The 14,866-nt window shown below is 46.2% G+C and overlaps 1 protein-coding gene across 1 annotated transcript in view; it reads left to right on the plus strand.

Moving 5' to 3' along the window:
* Scnn1g (sodium channel epithelial 1 gamma subunit) overlaps positions 1–6,866 on the plus strand; it is a 29,081-nt gene extending 22,215 nt beyond the window's left edge. The window contains exons 6-12 of the mRNA XM_028764312.1: positions 636–734; positions 2,620–2,737; positions 3,557–3,635; positions 3,718–3,775; positions 3,965–4,026; positions 6,068–6,143; positions 6,486–6,866. Coding sequence (XP_028620145.1) covers positions 636–734; positions 2,620–2,737; positions 3,557–3,635; positions 3,718–3,775; positions 3,965–4,026; positions 6,068–6,143; positions 6,486–6,866 — 873 coding nt within the window. The remainder of the gene's footprint in view (positions 1–635; positions 735–2,619; positions 2,738–3,556; positions 3,636–3,717; positions 3,776–3,964; positions 4,027–6,067; positions 6,144–6,485) is intronic.
* The last annotated feature ends 8,000 nt before the right edge of the window (positions 6,867–14,866 follow it).

Below are 14,866 nucleotides of genomic sequence, written 5' to 3' on the forward strand. Positions count from 1 at the left end.
TCTCTCTCTCTCTCTCTCTCTCTCTCTCTCTCTGTTTCTCTCTGTCTTTCTCCCTCCCTCCCTCCCTCCATCCCTCCCCCCCCGTGTGTGTGAGTGCATGCGTGCGCGTGCATAAGCACACTGATGTACATGGCACACATCGAGGTCAAAGACAACCTCAGGGATTTGTCATATCCCAGGCTGGATGAACCACAAGCTTCCAGGGAGTCTTCTGTCTGCCTTCCATTTCCTGGTCATGGTGCTAGGATTACAGACACAGGATCTACTGTGTCCAGCTTTCTGTGGATTGATTCTAAACTCAGGGATTTAAGCTCAGGTCTTCACACATATGAGCCAAACACTTTATCCACTAAGCCTCATCTCTCCAGCCCCATTTCATTGATGAGAAAGCTAGAAAGACAAAGTGTCTCACTGGCCATCTGGCTGTCTACCCTTCCTGTGTATATGCTCAGTGAGAATAGGGTACTTGTCAGATTTTCTCACTGTGGATTTCCCAGTGTCTGCAATTGCACCAGACACCCACTAGGTAATTGATAAACTTAGGTGAGTAACTAAATGATTCCTTAGCTTCAGGGGGAATCCTCCCATCTGGGTCCCTAGACAACATAAATGATTGTGTGCTATTACCATTGCAGACAGAATCCTTCAAGCTGAGTGAACCTTACAGCCAGTGCACAGAGGACGGCAGTGATGTGCCCGTCACAAACATCTACAATGCTGCCTACTCCCTCCAGGTAAGCACAACGGGGGCCCTCATCTCTGACTTGTGGCCTAGATCCAAAAGATGAAGTTATATCTAGTCTGAGGTGTGCCTGGGACCAGGAACTAGGGTGAGGATATCTGGGGTTGGTCCAAAAACCTCAGGTACAAACGACGCCAGCTGATTCCAGTCTTCTTCGGTCCTCTGTAACCAGAGCTTAATTGATTCACTGAGGTTTGTGTGGAACACAATGTACAAGGCAGACAGGTCTAATGCTAAATGGGCTTTGGCAAAGGATAGACGGAAGGGAAACCTCCAACAGGAGACACTGGCTGAGGGGTCAAAAGTTTGGCTTCCAGGTACATTTGTGCCCTATGACTTGGGGAAGTTATACCCCCTTGACAGTCACGCTGGGATCAGCATGAGCTGATTGGCAACTCCTGAACTCCTCCAGGTTGCACGGTGATTACTCTAGTCAGAATGACATTTAAAAATTAGGAAATGTCATAAGAAAAATCCATATTTCTAGCTTCTCTCAAATAAAAAAGGAGGAGGAGGAAGAAGAGGAGGAGAATTTGTAGTAGTAGTGACCTGGGATCTGGGGTCTATATCCCAGCAGGATAGACCATGGGAGGAGCCATTGGATTAAAAAAGCTATAGATTGGCTGATATCCACAGATCTGACCCCCATGGCATAAGACATCACTGACCCTATAGACATTGCAGTTTTCAACCTCTCAATTCAATGAGTGGTGGACTCTATCAGCTACTCTCAGAGGCTGGAGCTCTGAAGGAACTAGGGTGAGGATATCTGGGGTTGGTCCAAAAACCTCAGATATCCTCCTGTTAGGATATTAGAAAGCCCATAGATATTCTCTTGGCAGAATAAAAGGACCAAAGCAGGGGGTGGGGGTGTGAGGAGAGGTTATAAAGATGGCTTACACAGTAAAGCACTTGCCCCCCAAAGCATGAAGACATGAGTTCAAAGTCCCAGAACCCCCAGAAAAAGGCAGATATGTGCTTATAATCCTACCAATGGCAAGATGGGACATAGAGACAAGGGGCCTAGAAGCTCACTTGGCCTATAGAGCAAATGAAGGCCCTTTCTACAGCGTGAGTGCCGACACTGAGGGAAAGTGGAGCAACTACTAATCCACACAGTCCTAACAGGCCAGTACTCGGTTCTAAGTCCTCCGCACTGGATCTCTCAGGATTAGGACCACAGTACCCAGGAAGCTTCTAGTATACAGTGAGGGCCTCAAAGCCAAGTTATTCAGGTTTAAATCTCAGTGTTTTGGGATTTTTTTTTTGTTTATTTGTTTTTCCTGAGACAAGGTTTTATTTTGTAGTTCAGGCTGGCCCACCAAGTTGCTATGCTCCTGCCTCTGTTTTCTGAGTGCTAAAACACCTGGTCCAAATGTCAATTTATATCTATATTCTGTTATATCTATATTCTGTGTGACTTCAAGCAAATTACTCAAATCTCTGCTGTGTCTTTTTCCCCTCTTTTGGATAAGTACAATATTATGCCATGAGATTGTGCATGAAATATTAAAATATGTGTCCTTATCACTAAACTTTACCCAGGACATCTTTCTTATGAACTCACTTTGAGGAGACAGGGTAAAGTCCATTTGATTGTAGCAGGAATCCTTGTCAGCAGGCCCTCTCCCACTAACAGTCCCTCTTGTGAGCATTACCTCTTGACTCAGTTCTGAAGGAGGCTGGAGGGTTCCATGCTGGGCATCCTGGAAAAAAAAGTGGTCTTTAAAATTTTTTTAGCCTTTTCTTTAATTTTATATGTATGTGTTGTGGATAGTGTGGTCAGAAAGGGCTTTGGGATGAGGGATAAGCTGGCAGAGAGTTCCTGGCCTCTACCTGCAAGGAAGTTAAAAACATTCCTCGGTATTCTCTTTCAGATCTGCCTTTATTCATGCTTCCAAACGAAGATGGTAGAAAAATGTGGCTGTGCCCAGTATAGCCAGCCTCTGCCCCCAGCAGCCAATTACTGCAACTACCAGCAACACCCCAACTGGAGTGAGTGATCTTACCCCCAACCTTGCACACCCCAGGATGGGAATCAGCTTGGCCCAGCAATGGCCAATGACTTGCCCTGTGATGCTCTTGAGCCCCTGTCTCTATTGCCTTTTGCCCGAAAAGGTGTTAAAGGCTTTCTATCACCAAGCCTGGCTTGGACTGTACTTTTCAATTCTGTACTGAGTGCTATGTTCCGGCATGTGCTAATAGCTTGCCCACATAGTCAACTCTAAAAGGCACTGTTGATACTACTCTTTCACAGAACAGAGAGCCAAGGTCCAGAAAGATTAAGTCACTTACCTGAGGACATACAAATAGAAAGTCACAGAACTGAATCCAAGGGCTGCCTAACCTCCCCTGCCCCCTCATGGTATTTCTTTGTGTGGTTGGTTGGTTGGTTGGTTGGTTGGTTGGTTTTGGTTTTGGTTTTGGTTTTGGTTTTGGTGTTTTGAGACAGGGTTTCTCTGTGTAGCCCTCACCATCCTGGAACTCACTCTGTAGACCAGGCTGGCCTCGAACTCAGATATTAGTCTGTTTCTGCTTCCTGAGTGCTGAGATTAAAGGCGTGCACCTCCACACCCGGATCCCTACTCACATTTTAACCAGGAAATGATACCATTTCCTGATGTCACAAACCAGCAATGCTCCCCCAACCACCCCATCCCCAGATCCCACTTGCCAAGAAACAAAAATAACCCTCAGCCTTTGTAAAAGGTGTACACATAAATAACCAGCATGAGATGGTAGAGGCTCCACAGGTGACCTTAGGAAGGGTGCTGTGTCCCCAAAGTTCATACCACTTTCTACCCTGTCCTCCAGTGTATTGCTACTACCAGCTGTACCAGGCCTTTGTCCGGGAAGAACTGGGCTGCCAATCTGTGTGCAAGCAATCCTGCAGGTGAGTAGACCTGGAGGGTTGAGGCAGGTAGGACCGTGCTGGGCCAGCAGCTTGTGTTCACTCTGTGCCTTTCTCCCCGCAGCTTTAAGGAATGGACACTGACCACCAGCTTGGCACAATGGCCATCTGAGGCTTCCGAGGTAAGTTCTATCTCCACTTCCCACCATTCCCCAGAGCCCTTGATATCCTCATCTATTCTACAAGGTGGGGGGGGGGACATAGTTCCTGGGTGAATATACCTACACAGACAAGACCAGAGACAGGGTGTGTGCGGCTGAAGAAGAGAGCAGTGGGTAATCTTAAGCCTACTCTTTCTTTCTCCATCACAGAAATGGTTGCTGAATGTTCTCACCTGGGACCAAAGCCAGCAAATAAACAAAAAGCTCAACAAGTAAGTTTCCCTCCACCCAGTTCCCTCTGCCTCTGTCCACCACAGGTTCTGGGCCCTAAGCTTGCTTCCTCATTGCTGAGCCCTCCCCTTTTCGTTCATTCAATCATTTAATCGACAAATATTTACTAAGCTCCTATCATGAACCAGGCCCTGCTCTGACTTTTGTTTGACCACGATCCACCATACAAAATATATTTTGCGTTGTAGCCCATTGAATCTATAACTGGAATAAAACATGCAACAGTATTTCCTTGTGATGTACAAAGCACTTGGGCTGATTTTCAGAAGACACACAATGCTCTGGCCAAACCTATTGTTTACAGTTGTCTTTCCATACCCTCCGGGGATCTGTTCCCCAACTCCCCGTGAATACTAAAATCCATGAATGCCCAAGCCCTGTACGTAAAATGGTACATGTTTGCATATGACCCACCACATCCCCTCATCCGCTTAAGTCATCTCCAGAGTACCTGTGATGTCCAATGTGATGTAAATACTATGGAAATAACTATCATATTAGATTGTTAAGGGAACCTGTCAAGAAACAAGTCTGTGCCTGTTCCATTGAGGTGTAATTATTTCTCCTCTCAAAAACTCCCCTCTATGGTTGGTTGAACATATAGACGCAGAACCAACAGACACAGAGGGAGGGTGGGTTTCTATCCTAATCGATCACCACACACCAATCCGATTGGTTAGTGCCCATACCATCTCAACTGGCAAACATTTTTGATATGTCTTTCAATATATTCTGCTATTTCTTTGTCTTTTTTCTTTACCTTTTTGTTGTTGTTGCTGTTGTTTTTTGGACAAGATCTTTGTAGCCCAAGTTGGTTTCAGTGAATGACCTTGAACTCCTGACTCAACCTCCCAAGTACTGGGACTGCTGCAGGCACGAACCACCATGCCCAGCTCTTCCCAGTCTATTCAGTTATGTAGCAGATAGTACTGTAGCCCATTAGAACTTGCTTTGTGACTTGCTGGTGTACTCCGTCTTACATAAATAGTCCCTTTACCACTATATCTTCTAATCCTACTTGGGTCTTTTTCACAAAGAAATTCATTTCTCAGATACTTTTAGCAAAAATTATCTAGGCCAGAGATCGGGAATCTCAGCAGATGGGGACAAAGATGGGAGAGATTGGATTCACATCTGCAACTCAAGCCATATAAACTCCCGCTCTGGCCATTACTATGTCTCAGCTTAGGGTCTTACCCAGTAAAAGCTAATCTGGTCTCCACCCAGAGCCTCCCATTAAGGGCCAGGCGGTATGTGAGTTGTTGGGGGAACGTGCGGGCATCCAGGTCACTAAGCAAGGTAACGGTAAAGATAGAATTAGCCCATCAGAAATCCCAAAACTTTGGAGCCAAGGCAGGTGGGTTGAGAGTTCAGGGCAAGCTTAGGCTACTCATTGAGAAGCTGTCTTAAATAAACGTAACTAATGAAACAACAACAACAAACGAGACTGAGCATTTGCAACCAATTGCTGCAGATGAGTGACCCTTAGCCAAATCTGCTCCATAAAAGCAGTGCTTTATTTTCAGCATTCCCCGAGAGATGGGATGTGCTATGAGCATGTGTCTATCCTCTCATCACATCAGACGGCTGCGTAAGAGGAAGCGCTGCTTGCTGGCTTGCTCAGCCTGCTTTCTTATTCAATCCAGGACTACCAGTCCAGGGATGGCACCATCCACCATGGGCTGGGTCCTCCCCCCTTGATCAATAATTGAAAAAATACCTTACAGCTGGACCTCATGGAGACATTTCCTCAGTGGAGGCTCTTCCTTCTCTGATGACTCCAGCTTGTGTCAAGATGACACACAAAACCAGCCAGTATAAGGCTCAAGTAGGAAATGCACCCAGAGGCACAGAAAGAGACCCAGAGACCAGGTTCTAATAGTCTGAGGAAGTTCAGAGCACAGGTCACGACAGAGGCTTGGGCAAGAGGGAAATGACAGCCATGCTGAAGAGCTAGCCACCTGGCAGGAAGCCAAGCCTTCCCACCACCCCCCTGAGCCCCACCTGTTGGAATTTTTGCAGGACGGACCTGGCCAAGCTCTTGATATTCTACAAAGACCTGAACCAAAGATCCATCATGGAGAGCCCAGCCAACAGTGTGAGTAGTCTGTTTTTCCAGCAAGTCCCAGGTCCACCAATATGCCTGTCTTCCTGGGCTAAGGGAGCAGTCAGTTTGTAAGGCTCTGACCTGATGTAGTTTTGCTGCCAGGGACCAATCAGGCCTCAGAAAAGCCTCAAGTGAAAGGAGACAGGTCTGTAGCCGAGACTAATTGGGAAAAAACATCCTCACCAGTCAGGGTCTCACTAGGTAGCCCAGACTGGCCTTGAATTGGCAATCATCCTTCTGCCCTTGCTCCCTGAGTGTGGGATTGCCAGCATGTGCCACCACTCTCAGCCTAGAAAAGTCTCTCTTGAAGTTATAACATGGTCTCCCTTGCAGATTGAGATGCTTCTGTCCAACTTCGGTGGACAGCTCGGCCTGTGGATGAGCTGTTCAGTCGTCTGTGTCATCGAAATCATCGAAGTCTTCTTCATTGACTTCTTCTCTATTATCGCCCGCCGTCAGTGGCAGAAAGCCAAGGATTGGTGGGCCCGTAGGCGGACACTGCCCTCCACTGAGACTTCCTCCAGCCAGCAGGGCCAGGATAATCCAGCTCTGGATACGGACGACGAGCTGCCCACTTTCACCTCTGCCATGCGGCTGCCTCCAGCCCCGGAGGCCACAGTGCCTGGCACACCACCCCCTAGATACAACACCCTACGCTTGGACAGAGCCTTTTCCTCCCAGCTCACAGACACTCAGATGACCAATGAGTTGTAAGACAGGATTGGAAAACAATCATGGTTTGAGGAGACTCTCTTCCTGATACAGATGGCCCTCCCTCCTCTCCTTGCTCTGACTTTTGATACATGACTAGCAGCCTGCTGTGAACAGGATAGGGTATGGAAATCCACAGAAGGACCTGATGGGACCTGCCCCAACAATCATAACTTCCAGAATGAGCTATTTCTGCAACCTGGACTCGTCACTTATAAGCTGAAGAGCCGGAAGGTAACCGCCTGGGCCAACAGTGAGCTCTTCACAGGATCCTGAGAATTGTACTTCCAAGCCCCAAGCCTGGGAGTTTACCCACAATAACCCTGATCTAGCTTGTAGTTCAAGCACAAGATCTTGGGTAGCAAGGCTGTCTAGCTATTGTCTGATGTGTGTGACAGAAGAAATTAGCACCATCCTTAGATCCCAGAAGTTGGTTGCTGACCTCAGTCATTGACACTGGGACAAGGTGTCCTCTGTGCCCTCAGACAGACAGTTGGCCCAAAGCCTGGAGATCATGTTTGGAGAGGGCACAGTAGAGGGAAGCCAAAAGGTGTGGTAGGATGTCCCCACTCTGAAAGCAGGGTGGAGCAGTAGAGAAGGGCCATTTAAAGGGCATAGCGGGACACTCCTGCCAAATGGTACTCCCATACTCTCAGCTCGAGTGGTATGCTGCGAGCTGTACCAAGCACTTACATAAGTTACCCTAGGGCATAGCAAACACCAGTCTACAGGCCCAATCCTTTACTTTGTCTTTGAACCAAGAGAATGCCTATGTGTGAGAATGTGTGTATGAATGTGTATATATGTATGTGTTTATAATTTTTATATAGCTAATATATACATGTATATATATCAAAAAGATAATATTTTATGACTTGTGAAAATTATATGAGATTCAAATGTTAGTGTTTATAAATAAAGTTTTATTGATAGACAATCACGCCAATTTATTTATATTTTGTTTGTGGCTGCTATGAAAACTGAATTAGCATAGTTGAGTAATTAAAACATTGGCCTTTTCCAGAAATAGTTTTCCAGCTCCTAGGCTAGTCCAATAAGGGTGTATAGAAACTAGGGCAGACTATTTGCTCAAGAAGACTTAGCCAGGAAGTTGCAGATATGAGATTTGAACCCAAGAAACTTGCCTTGCTGGCATGAGCACCCTCTTTCCCCTATCCTGAATGCAATCCCTGTATGCATTATATATGAAGCTGATGCCACTTGGGGGGAAAGAGGAGGAGGCTTAGCACACAGGATCTAGAGGAGGTCCTTCACGCACATATCAGAAAGACCTGCACTCAGAGACTCAGTGACACACAAGGACAGAGATTGGTAAATTCCTGAGTCCTCATGAAAGAGAGGCTGTGGGAAACCTACAAGACATGGGTTCTACCCCTCTCCACGCCTGTGCCTGTAGTCACCACCTTTACCACTGGTTCTCAGGGTGTCAGCTAACAGGAGGGAGGTCATGATGTCTAGGTGGCACTCCCCTGGGGGAGTGGGCTGATGCAGCCAAGCATCCAGGGCGTAAGCTCGGCCAGGCTCCACTTGAGGAGAGTTGGGGACTGTGTCCTCAGACTCGTGGAACTGGCCAACTCTGGCATGATGTCACCAGCAGGAACATTTCCAGCAAGGCTGGAGTGGCTGCTGGGTGTGTCAAAGGTGAGGCCGACAGCATCTGGCTTAATTGTCTTCTAGTAGATGGGCGAGCACACTTCTTGGCTCCAGCCATCTCCACGCCTGCTTGACTCCCACAGTGTCGCCTTTTCTCCTTTTCCATTCACCCTTCCAGGACAGGTGCAAATGTCACCATCTCTGCCAAGCTTTCCCTTGTCCCGAGAAGTTGAAGCTTCTAGCATTGCAGACCATTCACCCACTGGTATAAGTTTTCATCCACTCACTTCTGTCAGTAGATCATGAACTCTACAGAGACAGGAATAACGTCTTACCCTTTCATATCGAGCTTGAGATAGGACTGAACACAGTGTTGACATTTAATTGTATGAAGCTTATAAGAAAAATAATAATTGGGCTGGCAAGGTGGCTCAGCGTTGGTAAGAGAACTTGCTGCCGAGCTAAATGACCTGAGCTTAACCTCCAGAATACACATGTGGAAGGAGAGAGAGGACTCGGTCAAGCTTCCTCTGACCTCCACACATTCACCTCTGCATGTGTGCCCATATGAAGCAAACGAATAAATGTAATTTAAAAAAAACAATAAGAATAACATGGTCTTTCAGCTCCTATTTGCTAGAGATTCTGCACAATGCCTCACACACATCAACCTCTGTAATGCTGGCCCCCTCGGATATGCTTGCAAATAAATTGATGCACAGAGATTTCTCTTCCAACCACACAGCTGGTAATTCATGAGCCCCACCCAATAGCGCCAGAGGCTTAGCCACCAACCACTCTGCAAACTGTGTTGCACTCAGAAGCTGCCCATGAAGAAATCACCACTGGTCTCTGGCTTTGTGTCCAGGGGCCTTCTTATAGCAGGCCGGGGGTAGGACAAGCCCATGACCCATAGAGCATCTCCTAATGATCCAGAGACTCCATGGGAACTTCCACCCCAAAGGTTGACATTAAACAAAAACTTAAGTTTTTCCAGACTGGAAATATATCTCAGCTGGTAGGCCACTTGCCTAGCACGTAAGAGTCCCTGGGTTCAAACACCACTTAAGCCAGGCATGGAGGCACATACTTATAGCCTCAGCCACACACAGCTATGTAGCAAATTCAAGGCCAGCCTGGGATATATGAGACCTTGTCTCAAAGAAAAAAACTTTAAGACCCAGGCTTGTCTGAGATAGAAACTTAGAAGAGGTTGGAGTCGGACATGGATGAAGCTTGACTGATGTGGGAGTTAAGAATGTGGGCTGAGTCACCATGGTGGAAAATGGTCATTTCCTCTGTAAGAAGATGAAGAAAAGCAGCAGCTGCAGCATGAGAAGTTTCCAGAACAAACAGCAAGGCAGCATAGGGCTCCCTACCCACCAGATTTCTCCTTTACATTCCTATTCCAGGACATTGCAGGAAGATGTCTCTAAGAGACAAATGCAGTGCACGGTACTTCCCACTTAGATACTTCCCCACCACCGTAGCCAGGTTTCTTAACTGCGTCTAGGACAAGGATGTTAAGTGGCAGGAGGCTTTGCCACTACGCCTGTCATGCACTGTTCTCTATCCATCCATCCATCTGTCTGTCGAGACTAGGTACAGATCCTGCCAAGGCTTATACAGTGTGTCTACCGTTGACCTAGCAATCTGGAATTTCATACGGTGTTGATAGCAGAATAAACCATTCCATTTGCAACAGCACAAAAAACAAATCCCCATCCTGTGAAAGTGGTCTTTAGCACTTTAATGCTGTTGATCACTTGGTGTGTGTGTGCGTGCGTGTGTCTGTGTGTGTGTGTGTGTGTGTGTGTATGTATGTGTGTGTGCATGTGTATGTGTGTGTGTGCATGTGCATGAGGCCCAGAGCTTGATATTCAAGTGAGTTCCTCAATTGCTTTTCACCTAATTTTTGAGAAAGGATCCAAAAAGGATAAAAGGATAATGGAAATGTGGTATAATACATACAATGGGACTTTACTCAGCCATAAGGAAAAATGAAATCTGTAGGAAAATGGATGCAACTGAAAGATATCAGATCGAGTGCGGTAAATTGGGCTTGGAAAGACAAACACAGTGTGTTCATCTCATGTGGGGATCTCACCTCTAACTGTTAGATCAGCATCTTTAGGAGGGGTAGGTGGACAATGCTTTTTGGGACTGGAGAGAAAGGGGCTAAAAGGAGGAGTCAGGGAAGACAAACCAACAAGATAAAAGGGGGATACCAGAGGTGCAGAGAGATCACATGGAAACCTGTGACTTCACAAGCTCATTACAGATGAAGCAGCTCCCAGAAGAGCCCACTTTGGTTCCTGATTAGGGCACCTGTGTCATCAGGAGGTGGTGGTGAAAGCCTGTAATCCCAGGGCTGGAGATTGATAGCTGTCTACCCAGCCTCAAAGCAAGGAAACAAAGAGAAGCCATCAAGGTAAGGGACAGTCAGCGGAAGAGCAGTGAGTCAGTCAGTGCAGTGGGAAGAGAGACCACTCCCAGGTGCTGTGGGAGAGGTGCTGCCACTACTGAGAGATGTTATCTAAGAGAAGCAGTTTATTGGAGGGAAGATAAATTTTCACTCGTGATTTCAAAGGGCTCCTTCCAAGGTTGTGTGGGTCCATTGCTTCGGGCCTGAGGTGAGACAGAACAGAGTATTCCGCAAGACAGACAAGAAACAGAAAGGGGGAGGGGCTTGGGACAAGAGACCTTTCAAAGCTTACCCCTATGACCTTCTTTTACCAATCAGGCCCCACCTCCTAGAACTTTCACCTTTTACCCATGTCCTTTCACCGGCTGGATTCCAAGCTCTCACTCAACACGTAAGCCTATGGAGGATGTTTTATCTTCAAAGTAGAGCAGCTAAAGAATCATTGATGCAGATAGATTTACCCTGGAGAAGAATGTTCTGGACAGAAGGAAACGCCAGCACTGGCAAAATTACCTCCTTTTATAATAGAATATCATCTAAGTCACTAAAAAGGAACGAAGTGGGTCAGCAGGTGAAAATGATTGACAACAAGCCTAAAGACCCGTGTCCAATCCTCAGCACCCCAGGAAGGAGGGCACTATCTCCAGCAAGTTGTCCTCTGACTTCCATACATGCTCAGGCTGATTGCCCTTCCTCACATAAATGTCATTTGTAAGGAAGTACTAATTCATATGGATGAATTTCAAAACTATCATCCCAACTGAAAAAGCCAGCAGACATAACTGCTTCTACCCACTTATAACAAAGACAAATTCAGGAGAGTCAGAACAGATTGGCAGCTACCCAAAGGAAACGGGTGCTTATGGCTTAATGGAGTTGGGGTTCCCACTAGGGAATGTAAAAAATTTTTGGAACTGCACAGAAGCAGTGTTTGTAGAGCACTGTGGATGTGCAGGATGCCTCTGAACTCCAAAAGGGTTGACTTTATAGAATGTGAATTTTACCCCAGCAAAATACTCAAAGGAAATTTAAGAAGGGGCATAAAGACACATTCATAATCTTAGCTCTTGGGAGGCAGGAGGATCACGTAGTTGGAGAGAAGTCTGGGCTATATAGTAAAGCTCTGCCTTGTATGTATGTATGTATGTATGTACACATGCATGTATACATATATGTAACGGTGTATATTTTAAAAGTGAGCTGACTTAAAGAAAAACTACAAATAAGAACACACAGAGAAGCAATATGCCCTAATTACAGAAGCCAAGAGAGTAGAAACTTCTGGGTGGCTGAGGGGTGCTGAAGTGTGCAAAGACAGAGAGGATGTGTGGATACTGGCAGGTGAGTGGCTGTTTCTCATCCTGAATGGCATCACATGTAGGTGTATGCTTTCCTGTTAGATCCCACAGAAATCTTCTATGCATTCTGCTACAGAGCATGAATTTGCACAACTTCAAAGGTCTCAGGGATATAGCTCAGTCTATAGAGTGCATGCCTCACAGCCGAGAGGACTCCCAGGACCCATGTAAAAAAAGCCAAATATGGTGGCACATGTTTGTAACCCCAGCTCTGGGGAGGCAGAGATGACAGGCAGATCCCTGGGACTCACTGGCTGGTTAGGCTAATGGACTTGGAAAGCCCTAGGCTAGTGAGGCTCCCGGTCTCTAAAAAACAAGGTAGACGGCTCTAACAGAGTGAGTGACACCTAAGGTTGGTCCTCTGGCCTCGAGTGTGCATGAACATGTACACATGTTCATATATTCATACCAGTACACAGCTTCACACACACACACAGAGAGGGGGAGGAGGGAGGGAGAGAGAGAGATTGTACAACCCACATACTCAACTCAGAAAAGAAAGAAAATTATGTGGACGGTAATGCAGGCATTATGTGGATCCTAAAAGCATCCTGATACCCCTAAAAGCATCTGGCAGTCAATGAAGTGCCCTACAGACAAACACCCCCTGCTTCGTCCCTCCTCCAGAGAAGCAGTCCTGAGAAATAGCTACGTATCCATCCTCTGGGCCCTGAGAGCATCTTCTGCCTGTCCAAGCTCTGGCTCACACAGCCTCCAGTATATCCCAGCAAACTGAGAAACTATTTCAGCCCCTTCTGTCCCAAGGCAGGGCCAGCCTAGGGTGGAGAGTGGCCTGGACTGGCAGGATTCCTGAGACACGTGCTGTAATTACAGGCTACCAGCTAAAGGAGCCTCACTGTGTCCAGTGAATGGAGGATCCGGAAGAGCAGATGAAACCGACCCAATTGTTACTTTGTTCCTTTTCCTTCTCCCTCCTTCTGGAAAATTCCCAGAGAATAGTCCCAACCTCCTCTCTCCATATCTCCAGCCAAACCTGCTAAGCCTTTGTTATTCTGCAGCTCTGCCTATTAACTGCCTGCCTGGATTCAGGGATGGACAGTTGTCTATTGTTCTTTTTTTTCCAGGATGGTTCTTTCCAGTTTTTAAAATATTATTATTAATTAAGTTATTTATTTGCTTTACATCCTGATAGGCCTACCATGGATATCAACCAGCCTTGCTATATCAAGTTTCAGTAAGACCAGGTGTATTTTCTTCTATGGGGGCTAGACAAGGCAGCCCAGTTAGGGAAAAGGGATGCAAAGGCAGGCAATGTAGTCAGAGACAGCCCTGCTCCCACTTTAGGAGTCCTAAATGAAGACCCAGCTGCATAACTACTACATAGATGTAGACAGCCTAGGTTCATCCCATGTGTACTCTCTAATTGGCAATTCAGTCTCTATGAGCCCCTATGCCTTTTGTTATTTTTAATAACATTATTAAAAATATTTTACTTGTAGCTACAGAAAAATAATAAATATTATAGTAGAGACCTGTTCTGAAAAAAATTACAAAAACCTAATTAATTTTGAATTAAGAAAACAATAAATGCTATAATTTTTGGCTTTCATCACTGAAAAGTCCAACAGTCTCTAGCATCAGGTACTGCTGGATGCAGAGCCTCAAGCATGAGCTCAGAACTTCCACTTCCCTCTTCTCGCCTGTGCGTTCCTTCCTTCAGCTTAGCTCCATCTCAGACATAGTCTCCCACACAGTGTGTCAAGACGATGTCATAGTACTAGCATGTGGCCACTCCTTAGTACCCCCCCCCAAAGAAAAACAGATTCTGTCCTTAAACAGTTTCAAAACCCAGATTTACTGAGTGAGCTGTATTCATGCACTTGGGCCATCGGCCTGAATCAAACAGTATAGCCCAGAGATGAGACCATGATGGGTCAGGCCTGGATTGTGCACTTATTCTGAACGGGGAGTGGAGAGCACCCTGAGCTTTAAGGGCAGCATGGGAAGAGAGGAGGGCAAGGAGTGATTTCCCAAGAGCCTCCTGTGTTCAGCACAGAGAACAGACACATGGGACAGATAGGGAATGGGAAAATGAACAAGTCCGGAAGGAGAAAACACAGGCCACTGTTACTCCATGGGGACAGGTCCCCATAATAGGTCATGTCAGCCATCTTTTCGTGCCCCTATAGCTTGGAGGAGCTCCCAAACCAAGAACATGAAAACGATCGGGGTGCAGACCTGAAAAAGCAGAGCGAAGGAATAGGGGTGAGAAAATGCCAGCCTTGTAAGACAATTAACCACTAGGTCTCCACCAAGCTCAGAGCAAACATCTAAGGTTTTTTCATCTATAATCAATACACCCATCATCCCTCCTCCTACCCATCTATCCATCAATGCATCCATCCACCCACCTATCTATCCACTCACCCATTCAACTATCCATCCACTGAACCATCTATATATCCGTCCACACATCCATTCATATATGTTATACACTTATCCAACTACCCACCTATCCAATAATTATCTTTTAAACCCTGAAGTTGTACTATATGGTTCAAATCCAAGTTGTAACACTTATAACTATGTGACTTTGGGCAAACTGTTTGATAAGCACATGGCTCCAATTGTGCTACGTAAGATTA

This window comes from Grammomys surdaster, unplaced genomic scaffold (genome assembly GCF_004785775.1).
Source record: "Grammomys surdaster isolate TR1022 unplaced genomic scaffold, NIH_TR_1.0 142, whole genome shotgun sequence".
Classification (NCBI taxonomy): domain Eukaryota; kingdom Metazoa; phylum Chordata; class Mammalia; order Rodentia; family Muridae; genus Grammomys; species Grammomys surdaster.